At 48.5% G+C, this 19,491-nt stretch overlaps 1 protein-coding gene across 2 annotated transcripts in view; it reads right to left on the bottom strand.

Annotated features, from left to right (window-relative positions):
* Positions 1-19,491, bottom strand: part of acsl5 (acyl-CoA synthetase long chain family member 5) — an 83,965-nt gene that overhangs the window by 51,052 nt on the left and 13,422 nt on the right. For both annotated transcript variants that reach the window (XM_072479365.1, XM_072479364.1), the window contains exons 3-5: positions 9,226-9,340; positions 9,070-9,134; positions 5,617-5,718 (exon numbers count right to left, since the gene is read on the bottom strand). In XM_072479365.1, the coding sequence (XP_072335466.1) occupies positions 5,617-5,718; positions 9,070-9,134; positions 9,226-9,340 (282 nt within the window). The remainder of the gene's footprint in view (positions 1-5,616; positions 5,719-9,069; positions 9,135-9,225; positions 9,341-19,491) is intronic.

Raw genomic sequence — 19,491 nt, 5'->3', positions numbered from 1 at the left:
CTAAGAGAGGGCATGAACAATCTTTGGCGGGTAGGATCAAGGAAAACCCCAAGGCCTTTTACACATATGTGAGAAATATGAGAATTACTAGAGCGAGGGTAGGTCCGATCAAGGACAGTAGCAGGAGATTGTGTATTGAGTCTGAAGAGTTAGGAGAGGACTTGAACGAGTACTTTTCTTCTGTATTTACAAATGAGAGGGGTGATATTGTTGGAGAGGACAGTGTGAAACAGATTGGTAAGCTCGAGGAAATACTTGTTAGGAAGGAAGATATGTTGGGCATTTTGAAAAACTTGAGGATAGACAAGTCCCCCGGGCCTGACGGGATATATCCAAGGATTCTATGGGAAGCAAGAGATGAAATTGCAGAGCCATTGGCAATGATCTTTTCGTCCTCACTGTCAACAGGGGTGGTACCAGGGGATTGGAGAGTGGCAAATGTCGTGCCCCTGTTCAAAAAAGGGACTAGGGATAACCCTGGGAATTACAGGCCAGTTAGTCTTACTTCGGTGGTAGGCAAAGTCATGGAAAGGGTACTGAAGGATAGGATTTCTGAGCATCTGGAAAGACACTGCTTGATTAGGGATAGTCAGCACGGATTTGTGAGGGGTAGCTCTTGCCTCACAAGTCTTATTGAATTCTTTGAGGAGGTGACCAAGCATGTGGATGAAGGTAAAGCAGTGGATGTAGTGTACATGGATTTTAGTAAGGCATTTGATAAGGTTCCCCATGGTAGGCTTCTGCAGAAAGTAAGGAGGCATGGGAAAATTTGGCCAGTTGGATAACGAACTGGCTAACCGATAGAAGTCAGAGAGTGGTGGTGGATGGCAAATATTCAGCCTGGATCCCAGTTACCAGTGGCATACCGCAGGGATCAGTTCTGGGTCCTCTGCTGTTTGTGATTTTCATTAATGACTTGGATGAGGGAGTTGAAGGGTGGGTCAGTAAATTTGCAGACGATACGAAGATTGGTGGAGTTGTGGATAGTAAGGAGGGCTGTTGTCGGCTGCAAAGAGACATAGGTAGGATGCAGAGCTGGGCTGAGAAGTGGCAGATTAAGTTTAACCCTGAAAAGTGTGAGGTTGTCCATTTTGGAAGGACAAATATGAATGCGGAATACAGGGTTAACGGTAGTGTTCTTGGCAATGTGGAGTAGCAGAGAGATCTTGGGGTCTATGTTCATACATCTTTGAAAGTTGCCACTCAAGTGGATAGAGCGGTGAAGAAGGCCTATGGTGTGCTCGCGTTCATTAACAGAGGGATTGAATTTAAGATGATGCAGCTGTACAAAACTTTGGTAAGGCCACATTTGGAGTACTGTGTACAGTTCTGGTCACCTCATTTTAGGAAGGATGTGGAAGCTTTGGAAAAGGTGCAAAGGAGATTTACCAGGATGTTGCCTGGAATGGAGAGTAGGTCTTACAAGGAAAGGTTGAGGGTGCTAGGCCTTTCTCATTAGAACGGAGAAGGATGAGGGGCGACTTGATAGAGGTTTATAAGATGATCAGGGGAATAGATAGAGTAGACAGTCAGAGACTTTTTCCCTGGGTGGAACAAACCATTACAAGGGGACATAAATTTAAGGTGAAAGGTGGAAGATATAGGAGGGATATCAGAGGTAGGTTCTTTACCCAGAGAGTAGTGGGGGCATGGAATGCACTGCCTGTGGAAGTAGTTGAGTCAGAAACATTAGGGACCTTCAAGCAGCTATTGGATAGGTACATGGATTACGGTAAAATTATATAGTGTAGATTTATTTGTTCTTCAGGGCAGCACGGTAGCATTGTGGATAGCACAATTGCTTCACAGCTCCAGGGTCCCAGGTTCGATTCCGGCTTGGATCACTGTCTGTGTGGAGTCTGCACATCCTCCCCGTGTCTGCGTGGGTTTCCTCCGGGTGCTCCGGTTTCCTCCCACAGTCCAAAGATGTGCAGGTTAGGTGGATTGGCCATGATAAATTGCCCCTTAGTGTCCAAAATTGCCCTTGGTGTTGGGTGGAGGTGTTGAGTTTGGGTAGGGTGCTCTTTCCAAGACTCAAAGGGCCGAATGGCCTCCTTCTGCACTGTAAATTCAATGATAATCTATGATTACTCTAGGACAAAGGTTCGGCACAACATTGTGGGCCGAAGGGCCTGTTCTTTGCTGTATTTTCTATGTTCTATATTCTATGTTCTATAACGATTCCTGACCAGCTCCACAAGCATGGTAAGTGACTTTGAGTCTGAAGTCTTTGGGTAAGTCAAACTTCTTATTACCCAAATAGTTTGGTTGAGACATGCTGTAAGCAAGATAACACGCTGCTTTTCATTCCCTTCTATATTGTTCATTTTTTAAAAAATGCATATACGCTGTATGTATTGCATCCAATCCTCATTTGAATCAAATGGTTCAAGCTTACTTAAAAATTCCATTGTGGCAATACCTTTCCTGGTTGCACAGATCAATTTGACATCAGTATTCAAGCCTCTACTACTCTATAATGGTGTGCTGAATTTTTTCTCTCATCGCCAATGTAGTAATGGAGACTCCAGACGACCACCAGTCAGTAATCAACTATGAACTATTTATTATTTCCAACAAGAAATAGTGTTGCAATACAGGCCACACTTTCTCCACTTCCAGAGCCAAGATCTGAGGCCAAAAACCTGCTCTCTCTTTTAGGCCAAGCGCGCGGTCCCATCCTAATGGATGAATAGGTCACATGGGCCATCCAAAGCTCACCCCAACAATATCCATTCACAAAACAGTAACAGAATTTATCATGACATTGCATTAGGCATCAATTTCTGAACAAAATCGTATACAGCAGAGGCTGCCATTGAGATATTAGGAACATTACAGCATCATAAATGTGCAGAAGCAGGAATGTTTTTTGAATCCAAGTCCAATTATTTATAATAATAATAATAATCTTTATTGTCACAAGTAGGCTTACATTAACACTGCAATGAAGTTACTGTGAAAAGCCCCAAGTCGCCACATTCCGGCGTCAGTTCGGCTACACAGAGGGAGAATTCAGAATGTCCAAATTACCTAACAGCACGTCTTTCGGACTTTTGGGAGGAAACTGGAGCACCCGGAGGAAACCCACGCGCACACACAGGGAGAATGTGCAGACTCCGCACAGACAGTGACCCAAGCCGGGAATCGAACCTGGGACCCTGGAGCTGTGAAGCAACAGTGCTACCCACTGTGCTACCATGCCCTATTTAGATCAGAAAGGTTGAAGACAGGCAGAAGTCAATGTTGCAAGATATTCACCAATAGACATGATTTAAGAGTTAGATAAATGGAGCACACAGATCTCATTATCTCAGCAATTGGAAATGGAAAGAGTTTTATGATGAGAATTGGATATAATGACCTTTTATAATTCTTGACTTAATCTAATTATTGGGTTTAACTCAGGTACCAATTTGGCTTTTTTTCTGCCTGTTGGCTGAATAAATACAAAAAAGTTGATCTGTGAAAGACTCATCTGCTCACCAATTTAGATCTCAAATGCTACTTCCATTTTTATGTCGTCAAAGCTGGCAAGCAGCCTCCATCACCTGTACCTCAAATTCAATGCATCAGTATTCACCGAAGAGAAGGAATTGGTGGATTTTGAGTCTGGGGAAGGGTGTGTAGATTGCCTGGGTCACATTGAGATCCAAAAAGATGAGGTGTTGGGCGTCTTGAAAAATATTAAAGTAGATAAGTCCCCAGGGCCTGATGGGATCTACCCCAGAATACTGAAGGAGGCTAGAGAGGAAATTGCTGAGGCCTTCACAGAAATCTTTGGATCCTCACTGTCTTCAGGTGATGTCCCGGAGGACTAGAGAATAGCCAATGTTGTTCCTTTGTTTAAGAAGGGTAGCAAGGATAATCCAGGGAACTACAGGCTGGTGAGCCTTACGTCAGTGGTAGGGAAATTACTGGAGAGAATTCTTCGAGATAGGATCTACTCCCATTTGGAAGCAAATGGACATATTAGTGAGAGGCTGCATGGTTTTGTGAAGGGGAGGTCGTGTCTCACTAACTTGATAGAGTTTTTCAAAGAGGTCACAAAGATGATTGATGCAGGTAGGGCAGTGGATGTTGTCTTTATGGACTTCAGTAAGGCCTTTGACAAGGTCCCTCATGACAGTCTGGTACAAAAGGTGAAGTCACACAGGATCAGGGGTGAACTGGCAAGGTGGATACAGAACTGGCTAGGTCATAGAAGGCAGACAGTAGCAATGGAAGGGTGCTTTTCTAATTGGAGGGCTGTGACTAGTGGTGTTCCGCAGGGATCAGTGCTGGGACCTTTGCTGTTCATAGTATATATAAATGATTTGGAGGAAAATGTAACTGGTCTGATTAGTAAGTTTGCAGACAACACAAAGGTTGGTGGAATTGCGGATAGCAATGAGGACTGTCAGAGGATACAGCAGGATTTAGATCGTTTGGAGACTTGGGCGGAGAGATGGCAGATGGAGGTTAATCCGGCAAATGTGAGGCAATGCATTTTGGAAGGTCTAATGAAGGTAGGGAATATACAGTGAATGGTAGAACCCTCAAGAGTATTGAAAGTCAGAGAGATCTAGATGTACAGGTCCACAGGTCACTGAAAGGGGCAACACAGGTGGAGAAGGTAGTCAAGAAGGCATACGGCATGCTTGCCTTCATTGGCCGGGGCATTGAGTATAAGAATTGGCAAGTCATATTGCAGCTGTATAGAACCTTAGTTAGGCCACACTTGGAGTAGTGTTCAATTCTGGTCGTCACACTTCCAGAAGGATGTGGAGGCTTTAGAGAGGGTGCAGAAGAGATTTACCAGGATGTTGTCTGGTATGGAGGGAATTAGCTATGAGGAGCGGTTGAATAAACTTGGTTTGTTCTGACTGGAACGATGGAGGTTGAAGGGCGACCTGGTAGAGGTCTACAAAATTATGAGGGGCATGGACAGAGTGGATAGTCAGAGGCTTTTCCCCAGGGTAGAGGGGTCAATTACTAGGGGGCATAGGTTTACGGTGCAAGAGGCAAAGGTTAGAGGAGATGTACGAGGCACGTTTTTTACACAGAGGGTAGTGGGTGCCTGGAACTCGCTGCCGGAGGAGGTGGTGGAAGATGGGACGATAGTGACATTTAAGGGGCATTTGACAAATACATGAATAGAGGCATACGGACCCAGGAAGTGTAGAAGATTGTAGTTTAGTCGGGCAGCTTGGTCGGCACGTGCTTGGAGGGCCGAAGGGCCTGTTCCTGTGCTGTACTTTTCTTTGTTCTTTGTTCTTGTACCAGGAGATACAGGGAAAATGTTACTTTCAGTGTAAATGAAGTACTTTGACGATTTATTTTCAGTGGACCGAGAAATACCTAGCCTCCATAATTCTTCGAGATGCCTGAAAAAGGAGTATGGATAGAAATTGTGCAGCTTTTGCAATTTTTTGAGTCATACACAATAAAAACTGACCTTGTATCAGTCTGCTTCAAAGCCCCCACCACCACCACCCCATCTCCAGAAATGTTATGGATTGACAAAATAGAAGAAAGATTAAAACTCAAACCTATGGATTTGTGAAATGTAACAATTACTAGTCGAAGAAGTTGCTGTGGTTAAGTTTAGTAGTACGATAGATCAATGGACATTACCTCAGGCCGATTCTGAGCAAATACGCCAATGTACTGGTCTGGGGATGAATTGCACCCTCGATGTAAAAGGCCCGATCCAAGGTATTCTGCTCTGTCGGACACCTACAAGTAGATGAGAAAATGTTTTAAATCTAGTCTACTTCTACTACTGGTTTACTCCAAGATTAGCACATTTTTCACCCCTACCATCTGATTGACTTCACGAAGCCTTCTTAACCTAACCAAAACAAACCGACAGACAGTTGACACGCAAGTCACGATTTAATGTCCTGATTCACACTTAACATCCTATAGTCAGTGAAATTTTAATTCCTGTTCACCATTTCCCCCCCATCCCACCACCAAACTGAGTCTAAAGGTGAATGCACCACCTTAGCCTCCATTCTCCTCATATGGTTCCATTGTTTTTGGTGATGAGCACTGCCGGATTCAAGAATGGGAATTCCTGCCTTCAATATACAGTAGATGTCAAATGGTAGATGTCAAATGGGACCACTGGTAAATAGAGGTTGGTCTGGTACATTATCCACTGAACTCCAGCATCAGTTGACTATCTATACAAGCAAGGCGAAACAACTGAAGAGAAGCAACTTAAAAACCTATAAACAGATCTCAAAAATGGCTTCTTCTGCACTCCTCCCTTTGCCAATGTGAAACATATTTATGGAAGATCCAGACAGAAATGCTAATTAGCTATTCTTCACCACAACTCCCTTTCATCTTATAAGTTAGTGGACAGTTTACAACTTGACATAACACGATCTTTCTGGGACTTTGACAGGCTCAGAGCCAAATTCTCCCATTGAGACTAAGTGCGGTGGCGGGCAGCTTAGCTGACCAGAATAGTGGGGTCCTGCGCTGGACTATGCGCTTAATTATGACAAAATATGTTCCCCTCTGAGACACCATGGGCTGGTTTAGCATAGTGGGCTAAGACAGCTGGCTTGTAATGCAGAACAAGACCAGCAGCGCGGGTTCAATTCCCGTTCCAGCCTCCCTGAACAGGCGCCAGGAATGTGGCGACTAGGGGCTTTTCACAGTAACTTCATTGAAGCCTACTTGTGACAATAAGCGATTATTATTATTATTATTATTGAGACACCTGGCCGGCCAGCAGCTGATTCATCCACACGTCAGTTGGCGGCTTTGAAGGTCCTGGTGTCACATTTAAATACCAGTCCAGCACACTCACATCACTCTCTCCAGCCCACCTATCTTCACCAGACTTGCAGGATGTCAGCAACCCAGAGGGAAAAGGCGAGCAGCGTCAAGAAGTCTGTTCCTTGATTCAACCAACACCCCCTCCTCCCAACACCCCTACCGAGCCCATCACCTGCGAGGCACCCATGTCCCACTTGGATCTCTACTCACCGCATCTGGGTCTTCAGGCATTCCTTTCCTGTAAATTATGTGGTGTCCCTTTGATCCCCTTGCTAGTGAAATGTAGCCTTGCAGAGGTCCAGCTTCCCTCTGCCTTTCCTTGTTCCTCTTCTTCATTCACATCCTTGTCCCTTTGCATGCCATTGCGAGCCTATGTCTTCCCCTCCCCCACTTGCACAGACCTCCTTCCATATTTGCCCCAGTTGTCTTTGCTAGGCCACCCGCAAACCCGCATCCCTCAAACACTTTGAACCTTTGTGGCAATGGCTGCATGAGACCCACAAAGCAGTGCTGACCAGTTGGACACTGGTAGTGTGTCACCAGCAGGGAGGAGGCCGCTGTACTCCCAAAACCCAGGCCAGTACTGATCAGAGTTGGTGACCAACAGGAGGGTCCATGGGTGCTGTCCATGAAGACCAGCTCAGTATGGAGATAGAGGCAGGAACCGGTCTGAGTGGTGAGCAGCACATCAGGAGCAGTGCAACACTATGGCTGAAAGTTGTTACACTCACCCAGAAGTCTCTGGTAAACTGAAGACCGCCTTGTGCACACCATTCTTTAATAATCGGGATTGACGCCATCGTAAATTCCTGCTGACGTGAGGCAAGGTTGAAATGCCTGACGGGCAACTGTTTTAATGACCATTCAAGCCACTTGCCAGCTGGAAGTGCAACCCGCCATTGGGAGAATTGCAGCATGATTTTACACCAGCAATTTTCCAACTTTTTGCCTCTTACCAGATTCTTCACACCCGCCTGCCACTAAACCCACAGTGGATGGGTTGGGAGAATTCCACCCTCCGTCTATTTATTGTAAACTCAGACTGCTGCCATTGTCTCCAAGCATAAATACCTTCTTCTCAGTAAAACAATCTAAGCCTTTCGTTGATCTCTAATAATCAAACCAGCCAGGATTACTGTCATGCAGGTTTCAGAACAGGTCACGTGACCTCCTTCATTTATCCCAAATTTAATGCTATAGTCCCAAAATATAATCTTATAAAACTCACAATTACAACAAATAGTAACGAAAAGGAAATGGACACAAGATGAGAACAGTGCCACAGGAAGAGTCTGGGGTGGGGTGGATTGAAGAGTAGAGGTCGAAACAAAGGGTACCAGGTTATATAATAGGAATGGGAGAAGAGTGCCAATATGAACTGGCAAAGTTGGGGAAGAGAGTAGGGAGCTGAATGGGGTGCAATGTCTTACCTTTGAAGCCAGAAAGGTTTTTGCAAAGTGGAAGAAAATACCTCATTCCACAGGAGGAACACTTATAGAACACTTATATTCTTTACATCTATGTTTTATTATTTACATGCATTTTAATACATCTAATGTTGTAAGCAAGCCCTATCGAACAATCACCTTCGGCAACGGCCGATATTCTGATAATTGACTGATAATTGTACTGTGATTAATAAGTCATGACCCATTCCATTTTCAATGTAACTATTACTTTGGGTGTGTCATACCAATGCCATTAAAACATCAGTTTCAATTCCAGTCAGATTCAATGGAAAAGCATTAAAAAAAACCTGCAAAGTTAGACATCTTGAAGCAATAACTTCAGTCATGAGTTTTAATTCAGGGCTGTTTTTCAGTAGCATATCATTACATATAGTCAGCTTTCCTAGCTATGTAGGTGCACATGTATGAACTCAAAAGGTAGATAGATGCCTTGTGACTGGCTTTAGTTTAGAATTTGCCAGAAAGAAAGCACACAGCTTGAATGAAGATCAGTTTATCACCCCTGGCAATTTTATACAATTGCCTAACAGTCTCGTCAACATTATTTTAGATGAAAGGTACCTGAGGTACAAAGTTCGATTGCAGGACAGTCATTACATTTTGACTGGAAATTAATCATTGTGTAAGAGATATTGCGCTATTTAATGGTGGGGGGAGTGGTGTCTCAGAGTCGCTCGTCTGCTTCCAATAAAAGCAACAAAAAAACACTTTCTCCTCTCCAACAAGAAGCCGTTCTCAGAAGTTACATAATCTAAATTTTCTTTTCAGAGTTTGAATCCCTCCATGTTACTTCGGGTATTTCAACATTAATCATAGTACATACCTGTTTGTATGAAAGCCACTGATAAGGCTGTTTGGGCTTCCTGTACCCCAGACAAGGTCCATTACCTGACAGGAAAAAAAAAATATTTGACACTAAGTACTGAATGAAGCAAAAAAACAACTCTTTCCAATTGCAAGACTGAGTGTATTGTAATACCTGATACATGTAGACCTCGCTGGAAAGCTTCGTAGAGTGTTCTGGCATCATCATAAAAGTAGGAAATCACATCATCATCCTTCAATAGTCCACATCGCCTGGCATGCCCACCGTGCTGAAGTTAAAAAAAAATTAAATATTTTTAAAGAATAAACTTACGCCAGTGAAAGCTTAAACTTCCACCGCGGTGTTTTGAAGACAGATAATGCTGGAAGTCCAGACTGAAAGAATGCATCAGCATTGAATACTCCCAAGTCAGTTTATAGCATGTTTAGATACAGCAGAATGCTCACACTACTCTACCTCAGTGCCGCCTAAGGAAAAAGATAGAGCGCAGAATCTTTCCTACTTTAAAAATAAACGAGCGGCAGGACCATTTCTGACTCCTGATCCCACGCCTTTTGGCCACATGTCCATTGGCCTGATCTTCTGGGAGGCAGCCTAATTGGCCGCCTCCATCTTGACGCACCCTCTGAAAGAGGTTTGAAATTTAGCAAAAAAAACCAACAAACTCTGACCACAGCTGCCAGGCTCTTGAAAAGGGAAGCTGGCGAACACAGCAGTGATCAATACTGTTTAAGTGAAGGTTAAAACAGGAGGCCTGGTAGGCTGGCCATCTGCACCCCCCCCTCCCCCAGTGACTTGCCCAGTTTTGCTTTCAGTGGGAGGCCCATCCAGTACTGCACAAATTCCAGGGGTGTCCCCAAATCTCCTTATGTGGCCTAGTATCAATTATGCCCATGAGGCACTGGAGAGCTTCTTTAAGTTAAAGACTCTAATGTCAGTTTTCTTCCCGCCAGTGGAGATTAAATATTTGTTTCATAGTCTTGACTGGATCAGATTGGATTTAAAATCAATGATTTATGAATTGCCACAAAGCACTGTAAAAGTTCCTCAACTAGCATAAAGAATAGAATTCAGTACCTAGTGTGATAGCAAACCACTCAAACCAGGAATATGCAAGATTGATTCTCTAGTTTGTAATGGTTTAGCTGACATTAAATTCAACCACAGTATTCTTTGGGGAAAACTTATAAATACAAATTATCATATGGCTGAAGGAAACACCAAGACTGGTTCAATGAGAATGACCACACCAGTTTGAAGAAATACTTCCAGAAAGCCATGTGGCTTACAACCAACACGTGGAACAATGGACATGATTTTCACTGCTCGGCACTTCAAGAGAAATGCCAGGGGCAACAGCAACCATTCTACGTGGCCATCCTGATCTGACCAAGTACTTTGACACAGTCAATTTGGAAGTGCTGCAGGAGACCCTGTCAAAGGCTGACTGTCCAGAGAAATTCATCCACATCCTCGGACTCCTCCACGACAAAACGTCAGCAACAGTCCTCACCGATGGAAATAAAACAGAAACCTTCAAGGTCAAGGCTGAATGTGTCATCATCCCCAGTCTTTTCTCCATCTTCTTTGCCACCATCTTTCACTTTGTCAAGAACAAACCTCCCAGTGGAGTGGACATTATCTATAGGAATGGATGGAAAACCTTTCAACCTCAACCAGTTGAAGTCTAAGAGGAAAACTACACTGATATTGCTCATGGAACTCCAGTATGCGGATGGCATCACCATCTCTACTCTCTCAGAAGAGAATCTCCAAGCCATGCTTGAAACCTTCGCAGAAGCATACCAAAGAATCAGCATCAGTCTCAACCTCAAGAAGTCTCAAGTCCTTTACCAACGCGCCCTAGGGTGAGATCCAGTCCCTCGCTCCATCAAGGGGCAGTACGGTAGCACAGTGGTTAGCACTGTTGCTCCACAGCTCCAGGGTCCCAGGTACGATTCCCGGCTTGGGCCGCTCTCTGTGCGGAGTCTGCACGTTCTCCCAGTATCTGCGTGGGTTTCCTCCGGGTGCTCCGGTTTCCTCCCACAGTCCAAAGATCTGCAGGTTAGGTGGATTGACCATGCTAAATTGCCCTTAGGTGTCCAAAATGTTTGGGTCAGGTTACAGGGATAGGGTGGAAGTGTGGACTTGGGTAGGGTGCCCTATCCAAGGGATGGTGTGTGCTATTATACGTATTATGGTATATGATAGGCTAAAGCACCATTGGTGGAAACTGTATGCTTTCTATTGGTTAGAATGTATGATAGCTTCGCCCTGCTAGGCGGGGTATAAGAACCCGTGCCGCCCCTGCAGCCTTCATTCTGTACCCGAGCTGCTGGGGGAAACATCTAGCTTATTAAAGCCTTCAGTTGGACTACAACCTCGTTTTAGTGGTCATTGATCGTGCATCAAATTAATAAGCTAGTTTTTTTAAGAAGAAAGGATGGAGCTCCGAATCAAGCCGGAGTGTCTGCAATTTAGCCCCCACGCAGCGAACTCAGCGGCAATCTTTAAGCACTGGCTGGCGTGCTTTAAAGGGTATCTTGAGACGGCCGAAAACGCACCCACGGGAGAGCAGAAACTGCACGTCCTGCACTCAAGGGTGAGCCCAGAGATTTACACCCTCATCGAGGAAGCGGAAGACTTCGATGCAGCAATAGAGCTGCTAAAAGGACATTATATTTGCCCGGTAAACCAGGTCTACTGGTTTAAACCAGGTCTAAACCGGCACCTGCTTGCAACAAGGCGACAAACCCCTGGGGAAAATCGCTGGAGGAATTCTACCGTGCACTCCTGGTGTTGGGAAGAAGCTGCAGCTGCCCGCAAGTTTCGGCGAGCGAACACACGGAACTCTTAGTCCGGGACGCTTTTGTGGCAGGTATGCTATCTTCACAAATCCGCCAGCGTCTGTTAGAAAAGGACACCCTGGGTCTCAGGGAGGCACGGGGCCTTGCAGGCTCCCTGGACGTGGCCTCCAGGAACGCCCGCGCTTACGTTCCCGACCGCGTGGCAGCCCCCTGGGCAGCGTGGAACCCTTCCGCGGCCAACCCCGAGACTTCCCCCATTCCCCCACAGGCCCGTGCGTTTGCCGCGGTCTCCAGCGGTGAATGCGGACCACAACCACAAACTTCTCCAGGGGCCCCATGCGGACCCTGGGCTGCCATCTTCATATTCCAGGGCCACATGCGGACCCTGGGCGCCGCCATCTTGTTCCACGGACGCCACGTTGAAGGGATGGGCGCCGCCATTTTGTGCACCCCCAGCCATGTGCGACCAATGGGAGTCGCCATCTTGGATGAACCCCCAGGACCCCAGCTCGGCTGACCACGCACTGCCCGACGAGAACTCTCAACTGCTGCGATTAGCCTCGGTGACTCTGGATCGGTCTCGGCCTCGAACACTCTCAACTGCTACGACGACCGTATTCATCAACGGGCACGAGACGTCCTGCCTAAACGACTCTGGGAGCATGGAGAGCTTCACACACCCTGACACGGTAAGGCGCTGTTCTCTCCACATCCACCCCATTCATCAAAAAATCTACCTGGCTTCCGGTTCACACTCAGTGGAGATAAAGGGGTTTTGTGTAGCAAACCTCACAGTCCAGGGAAGGGAGTTCAAAAATTTCCGTAACTTCCCCAACTCTGCGCGGCTACACTCCTGGGTTTAGACGTCCAGTGTAACCTTCAAAGTCTGACCTTCAAATTCGGTGGCCCTATACCCCCCCTTACTGTCTGCGGCCTCGCGACCCTCAAGGTCGACCCGCCTTCCCGGTTTGCAAACCTCACCCCGGATTGCAAATCCGTCGCCACCAGGAGCAGACGCTACAGTGCCCAGGACCGGATCTTTATTAGGTCAGAGGTCCAAAGGCTACTGAGGGAAGGGGTCATTAAAGCCAGTAACAGCCCCTGGTGAGCTCAAGTAGTGGTGGTAAAGACCGGGGAGAAGCATAAGATGGCCATCGACTACAGTCAGACCAGCACAGGTTTACGCAGCTGGACGCACACCCTCTCCCCCGCATATCCGACCTGGTAAACAGGATCGTGCATTATTAGGTCTTCTCCACGGTGGATCTCAAGTCCGCCTACCACCAGCTCCCCATCCGTACTAGTGACCGCAAATACACTGCCTTTGAGGCAGATGGGTGGCTCTATCACTTCTTAAGGGTCCCCTTTGATGTCACCAACGGGGTCTCGGTCTTCCAGCGCGAGATGGACCGAATGGTTGACCGGTACGGTTTACGGGCAACATTCCCGTATCTCGATAATGTCACCATTTGCGGCCATGAACAGCAGGACCAACCTCCGAAAATTTCTCCAGACCACTAAAATCCTTAACCTTACATACAACAAGGATAAATGAGTGTTTAGCACCGACCGCCTAGTCATTCTCAGCTACATAGTGCGAAATGGAGTTATAGGCCCCGACCCTGAACACATGCACCCCCTTATGAAGTTCCCCCTCCCTCACTGCTCCAAGGCCCTGAGACGTTGCCTAGGTTTTTTTTAGCTACTACGCCCAGTGGGTCCCCAACTACACGGACAAGGCCCGTCCCCTGATCCAATCCACTACTTTTCCCCTGTCGATAGAGGCCCGCCAGGCCTTCAGCTGCATCAAAGCAGACATTGCAAAAGCCATGATGCACTCCATCGACGAGTCCCTCCCCTTCCAGGTCGAGAACGATGTGTCCGACGTAGCTCTGGCGGCCACCCTCAACCAAGTGGGCAGACCCGTGACCTCCTTTTCTCGTACCCTCCATGCTTCCGAATTCCCCACTCCTCAGTCGAAAAGGAGGCCCAGGCCATAGTAGAAGCTGTGCGACATTGGAGGCATTACCTGGTGGCAGGAGATTCACTCTCCTCACGGACCAACGGTCGGTTGCTTTCATGTTTGATAATGCACAGCGGGGCAAGATAAAAAACGACAAGATCTTGCGGTGGAGGATCGAACTCTCCACCTACAACTATGAGATCTTGTATCGTCCCGGGAAGCTAAATGAGCCTCCTGACGCCCTGTCCCGCGAAACATGTGCCACCGCACAAGTGGACCGCCTCCGAGCCCTCCACGAGGACCTCTGCCACCCGGGGGTCACTCGCTTTTTCCATTTTGTCAAGACCCGCAACCTGCCCTACTCCATCGAGGAGGTCAGGACAGCCACCAGGGACTGCCAAATCTGCGCGGAGTGCAAACTGCACTTCTACCGACCAGAGAAAGCACACCTATTAAAGGCTTCCCTCCCTTTGAACGCCTCAGCATGGACTTCAAAGGCCCCCTCCCCTCCACCGACCGCAACACGTACTTCCTGAACGTGATTGACGAGTACTCCCGGTTCCCATTCGCCATCCCCTGCCCCGGCATGACCGCAACCACCATCATCAAGGCCCTCCATAGCATCTTTGCACTGTTCGGGTTCCCCGCTTACATACACAGTGATAGGGGGTCCTCCTTTATGAGCGACGAACTATGTCAATTCCTGCTCAGCAAGGGCATCGCCTCGAGCAGGACGACCAGTTATAACCCTCGGGGTAACGGACAGGTGGAGAGGGAGAATGGAACGGTCTGGAAGACCGTCCTACTGACCCTACGGTCCAGGAACCTCCCAGTCTCCCGCTGGCAAGAAGTCCTCCCGGATGCTCTCCACTTTATCCGGTCACTGCTTTGCACGACCACCAATCAGACACCTCACGAACGTCTCCTAGTCTTCCCTAGGACGTCCTCCTCTGTAACCTCGCTCCCGACCTGGTTGGCAGCACCCAGATCCATCCTGCTCCGAAAACACGTGCGGGCGCACAAGTCGGACCTGTTGGTCGAGAGGGTCCATCTACCCCAGTACGCCTACGTGGTGTTCCCCGACGGCCGACAAGATATGGTCTCCCGACAGGACCTGGCACCTGCCAGAACCCCACGCACATCCCAGCCACCAGTCCCACCCGCCCCTCCACCGCAGCACCTTACAGGAGGACTGGTTCTTCCGCCGGCCCCATCTAGGCCCCCCCCCCCCCCCCGACGCCCCCCCCCCCCCCCGACGCCCCCCCCCCCCCCCCCCCCGACGCCCCCCCCCCCGACGCCCCCCCCCCCCCCCCCCCCCAGGTGCTCCCTTGCCAGGTCAACCATTTTCCCCACCAGCACCGTCTAGGTGCTGGTGGGTGGACGTGGAGATCGAAGCCACGCTCCTGGAGTCACAGACGCCCGTGCCTCCACCGGCGTCACCACCGAAGTTCCGCCGATCACAGAGGACGACCAGGGCCCCCGATCGACTGATTGCTTCATTTTAATTGTAAACTGTAAATATAAACCATCAAATGTACATAGCTATCAGAATTGTAAATAGTTACTAAACACTGTACGGAGGTATTACGGTACCTCCATAACTAATTTTACCACGTTGCCATGTTTTGCAGTTTCAGGCCACCACCCCCGCCGGGCTCTTTTTTAACAGGGGGTGAATGTGGTATTATAGGTATTACGGTACCTGATAGGCTAAAGCACCATTGGTGGAAACTGTATGCTTTCTATTGGTTAGAATGTATGATAGCTCCGCCCTGCTAGGCGGGGTATAAGAACCCTTGCCGCCCCAGCAGCCTTCATTCTGTATCTGAGCTGCTGGGGGAAACATCTAGCTTATTAAAGCTGTCAGTTGGACTACAACCTCATTTTAGTGGTCATTGATTGTGCATCATGGTGCAGACTCGATGGGCAGAATGGCCCCCTTCTGCACTGTGAATTCTATGATAAGTTCCGGTCCCTCCTTCCATCAAGATCAATGGAGAAACCCTGGAAAACGAGGAACATTTCCCACACCTGGGGAAGCTAAGGCTGACATTGATGCAGAGATCCAACATCGTATCCAATCCGTGAGTGCCTCCTTCAGATGCCCAAGGATGAGAATCTTCAACAACCATGCCGACACCAAGACCCTTGTGTAAGAGGCATTCGTCCTCCCAAACTTGGACTATGTACAGACACCCCCTTAATGCCCTGCAATGGTACCATCAACGCTGTCTGAGATGGATTCTCTGCATCAGCTGGGAGGACAGGCGTTCTATCAGGGTCCTTGAAGGAGCCAAGAACATCAACATCAAGGCCAGGGTAATCTGTAAATGGATAATCTGAAATTTCTCATAACCTGGGTTTGTGTTTAGGGTTAGGATGTCAGAGTTCCAACTGCCAAAACAAATCTTCTTCGCCCAACTTAAGGAAAGGACAAAGGAAGCGCTTCAAAGGCACCCTGAAGACTTACCTCAATAAATGCAACATCAATGTCAATGTTCAGCAGATCTTTGCTCGGATGAGACCTACTTGAAGGAACCTCCGGATTGAAGGGACACAATTCATCGAGGAAACCCGACGGCAAGAGGAGGCTTGGAAAAGGAGCCAGAGAAAGGAATACCAGTGATCTAGATCCAAGGACCAAAATTAAGGACCAATTCGACCCTCAGAAACACCTTCCAAGTGTGCGTTTGAAGATGTGCTCAAGGACTGGACTCATCAGCCATGCAAGGAGCCACAGACCCCATGACCAATAACAGAGTTTCTTCGGATTTTTCTTAGGTATTTTAATTCCAAACGTATGTAACAACAGCAAAATATAAAATACGCAGCCTATAAAGTCACAGTCCACAATTTGGACAATTTAGAGTTCACATCGGCTTGCACCACAGCCCCCAACCAATTCCCCCCACAACTACTCCTCCCATTTACCCTTGATCTCACCACTTGCCCCGCTCCCCCAACCATCCGTATACATCTCCAATACTGCCCTCCCCCCAACTCACCCGGGGCCAGCAGTGCTCCAACAGTGTACACTCCGGCAGCTTGGGAAGCACCTTCCATTCCTTCGGCGCAAAGTCCCACGCCTGCATATACCTAAACTCACTGCCCCTCGGCAGCTCAAACCTCTCCCACAGTTCATCCAGTCCCGCAAACTTCCCTTCCTAGAACAAGTCACTAATCCGCGCCAGCCCCACCTCCCTCCATTTCTCATATATCCCATCCATCTCCCCCAGCTTGAACCTATGCTTCCCACACAGTGCCGTCAGCACCAACATCCTCTCCATCTTAAAATGACTCCTCAACTGTTTTCACGCCATAACTGTCGACTGCACCAATGGGCTCCCAGTGTACTCTCCTGGAGCTAACAGCAGTGGAACCATCAACATGGCCCTCAGACTGGATCTCCTACAGATCTCCTCTTCCATCCTGACCCATTACACGCAATGAGAATGCAGTAGGTTCGGGATCACCAACCCCCCCTTTCTGTCTCTGTAACACAGCCCTCTTTACCCTCAGCACCTTCCCCACCCAAATAAACTCCGAGCTCAGTGCTTGCACTCTCTGGAAGAAGGCCTGAAAGATCGGGAGGGTCTGAAAGACTAACAGGAACCTTGGCAGCACATTCATTTTTCCCACTTGCATCCTCCCTGTCAGCGTCAAGTGCAGTGTTCCACCTCCTAAAAACACCCCTTAAAGCCCCCCCCCCATTCACTGGAAACACCTTTCCCTTCCCAACATTCAAGTTATATCCAAATCTCTCCAACAGGCCCAGGATCCTGCCCATACTCTCCAGCGGATCTGACACGAACAGCAGCAGGTTGTCTGCGTACAATGACACTCGGTGCTCTCTGTCCCCCCCTCACAATCCGTCGCCACTCAGCTGACCCTCGAAGGGCCATCGTCAAGGGTTCAATCGCCAGTGCGAATAACAGTGGCGACAGCGGACACCCCTGCACCATTCCCCTGCGCAATCCGAAACCTGGTGAAGTCATTTCATTCGTGCGTGCACTTGCCACCGGGGACACAGACAGCAGACTTCCGCCCAAACACAAACTTCCGCCCAAATCCAAAATTTCAAACAAGTGCCTCCACTGCACCCAATTAAAGGCCGTCTTTGCATCCATAGAAACAATAACCTCCGGCCCCCCTGATGGAGTCCTAACCACATTTAACAGCCTCTTGATATTGCTAGAGAGCTGCCTGCCCTTCACAAAACCCATTTGATCCTCAGAAACCACCCCCGGCGCACACACCTCCATCCTCCCTGCCAACACCTTAGCCAATACTTTCACGCCCACATTCAACGACGGGATGGGCTTGTATGACCCACACTCCAGCAGGCCCTTACCCTTCTTCGGAATCAGTGTAATCGATGCCTGTGTCTGCTGACATCTCCCCCTTCTCACTAAACATCCCCAGGAAGTGACTGCCAACTTGGTCACAAACACCTCATAAAACTCCACCGGAAAGCCGTCCAGCCTCGGGGTCTTTCCCGACTGCATTCTCCTGATACTGTCTATCACCGCCCTCAGCCCCAGTGGCTCCTCCAACGCCTGTCTCTTCTCTTCCTCCAACTCTGGGAACTGCAACTCGTCCAAATACCGTCCCATATCCCCCTCCTCTCCACGTTGCTCGGCATTATACAGCTTCTCATAATACACCCCCGAACACCTGGTTTATTCTCCCCGGCTCCGACACCACCGCCCCATTCCCCGCTCACACCCTTAGAATTTCCCTAGGCACCACCTGCCGCTGCAGCTGGTGGACCAACATGAGGCTCGAGTTCTCTCCATACTCATACTTCAGCCCCCTCACCCTGCGTAGCTGCCCCAATGGCTTTGCCCGTCGTTACCCTATCAAACTGCCCTGCAACCGTTTCCTCTCCGCCAACAAATGCTTCATGGGGGCACTCCCACGTATCTCTTGTCCCCCTCAACTATCTCATCCAGCAGCCACCATGCTCCTCCTCCTTTCCCTGTGAGCCTTGTACTAAATAATCTCCCCTCGAACCACCACCTTGAACACCTCCCGGAATGTGGCCGCCAATATCTCCCCATTCTGATCAAGCTCCACATAATTCCCAATCGCCAGTCTCACCTTTTCAAAAAATGCCCTATCCGCCAAGAGGCCCGAGACTAACCTCCACCCTGGCCTCTGCACCTGCCCCGAGCTCAGCCTCACCTCCAGCCAATGTGGCGCATCACCAAAATCACAATTCCTGCATACTCCGCCCCCACCACACCCAACTCACCACAAAGAAATTAATTCTAGAATACACCTTATACACGAGCGAGAAGTAGTACTCCCTTCCCTCCATCACCACCCCCACCACCACCCCCCCCCCCCCCCCCCCCTCCACCTCCCCAACTCCTTCGCCATCCTCGACCTTCCCAAGAAGGTGAATCGGGCCCATCCAAGATAGCCCCCCCCTCTCTGCCCATGACCACGCTCAGCCTCCAACTCTGCCACAAAACAGCAATAACACCCAACGTTTGCAGACTTAACCCCTCTATCCCACACAACCCTTCAGTTCTCCCCAGCTTAAAGTCCCTTAAAAAGTCATTCACCTCCTCTGACGTCACAAAATAGTACTCCCGGCCATCAAAACGTAACCCAAAGTCTTGCGGGGTCAGCACCCCAAAACAA

Source organism: Scyliorhinus torazame, chromosome 16 (assembly GCF_047496885.1).
Source record: "Scyliorhinus torazame isolate Kashiwa2021f chromosome 16, sScyTor2.1, whole genome shotgun sequence".
In the NCBI taxonomy this organism is placed as follows: Eukaryota; Metazoa; Chordata; class Chondrichthyes; order Carcharhiniformes; family Scyliorhinidae; genus Scyliorhinus; species Scyliorhinus torazame.
Note: the sequence above shows the minus strand (reverse complement) of the source record. Positions and strands in the feature narration are given on the sequence as shown.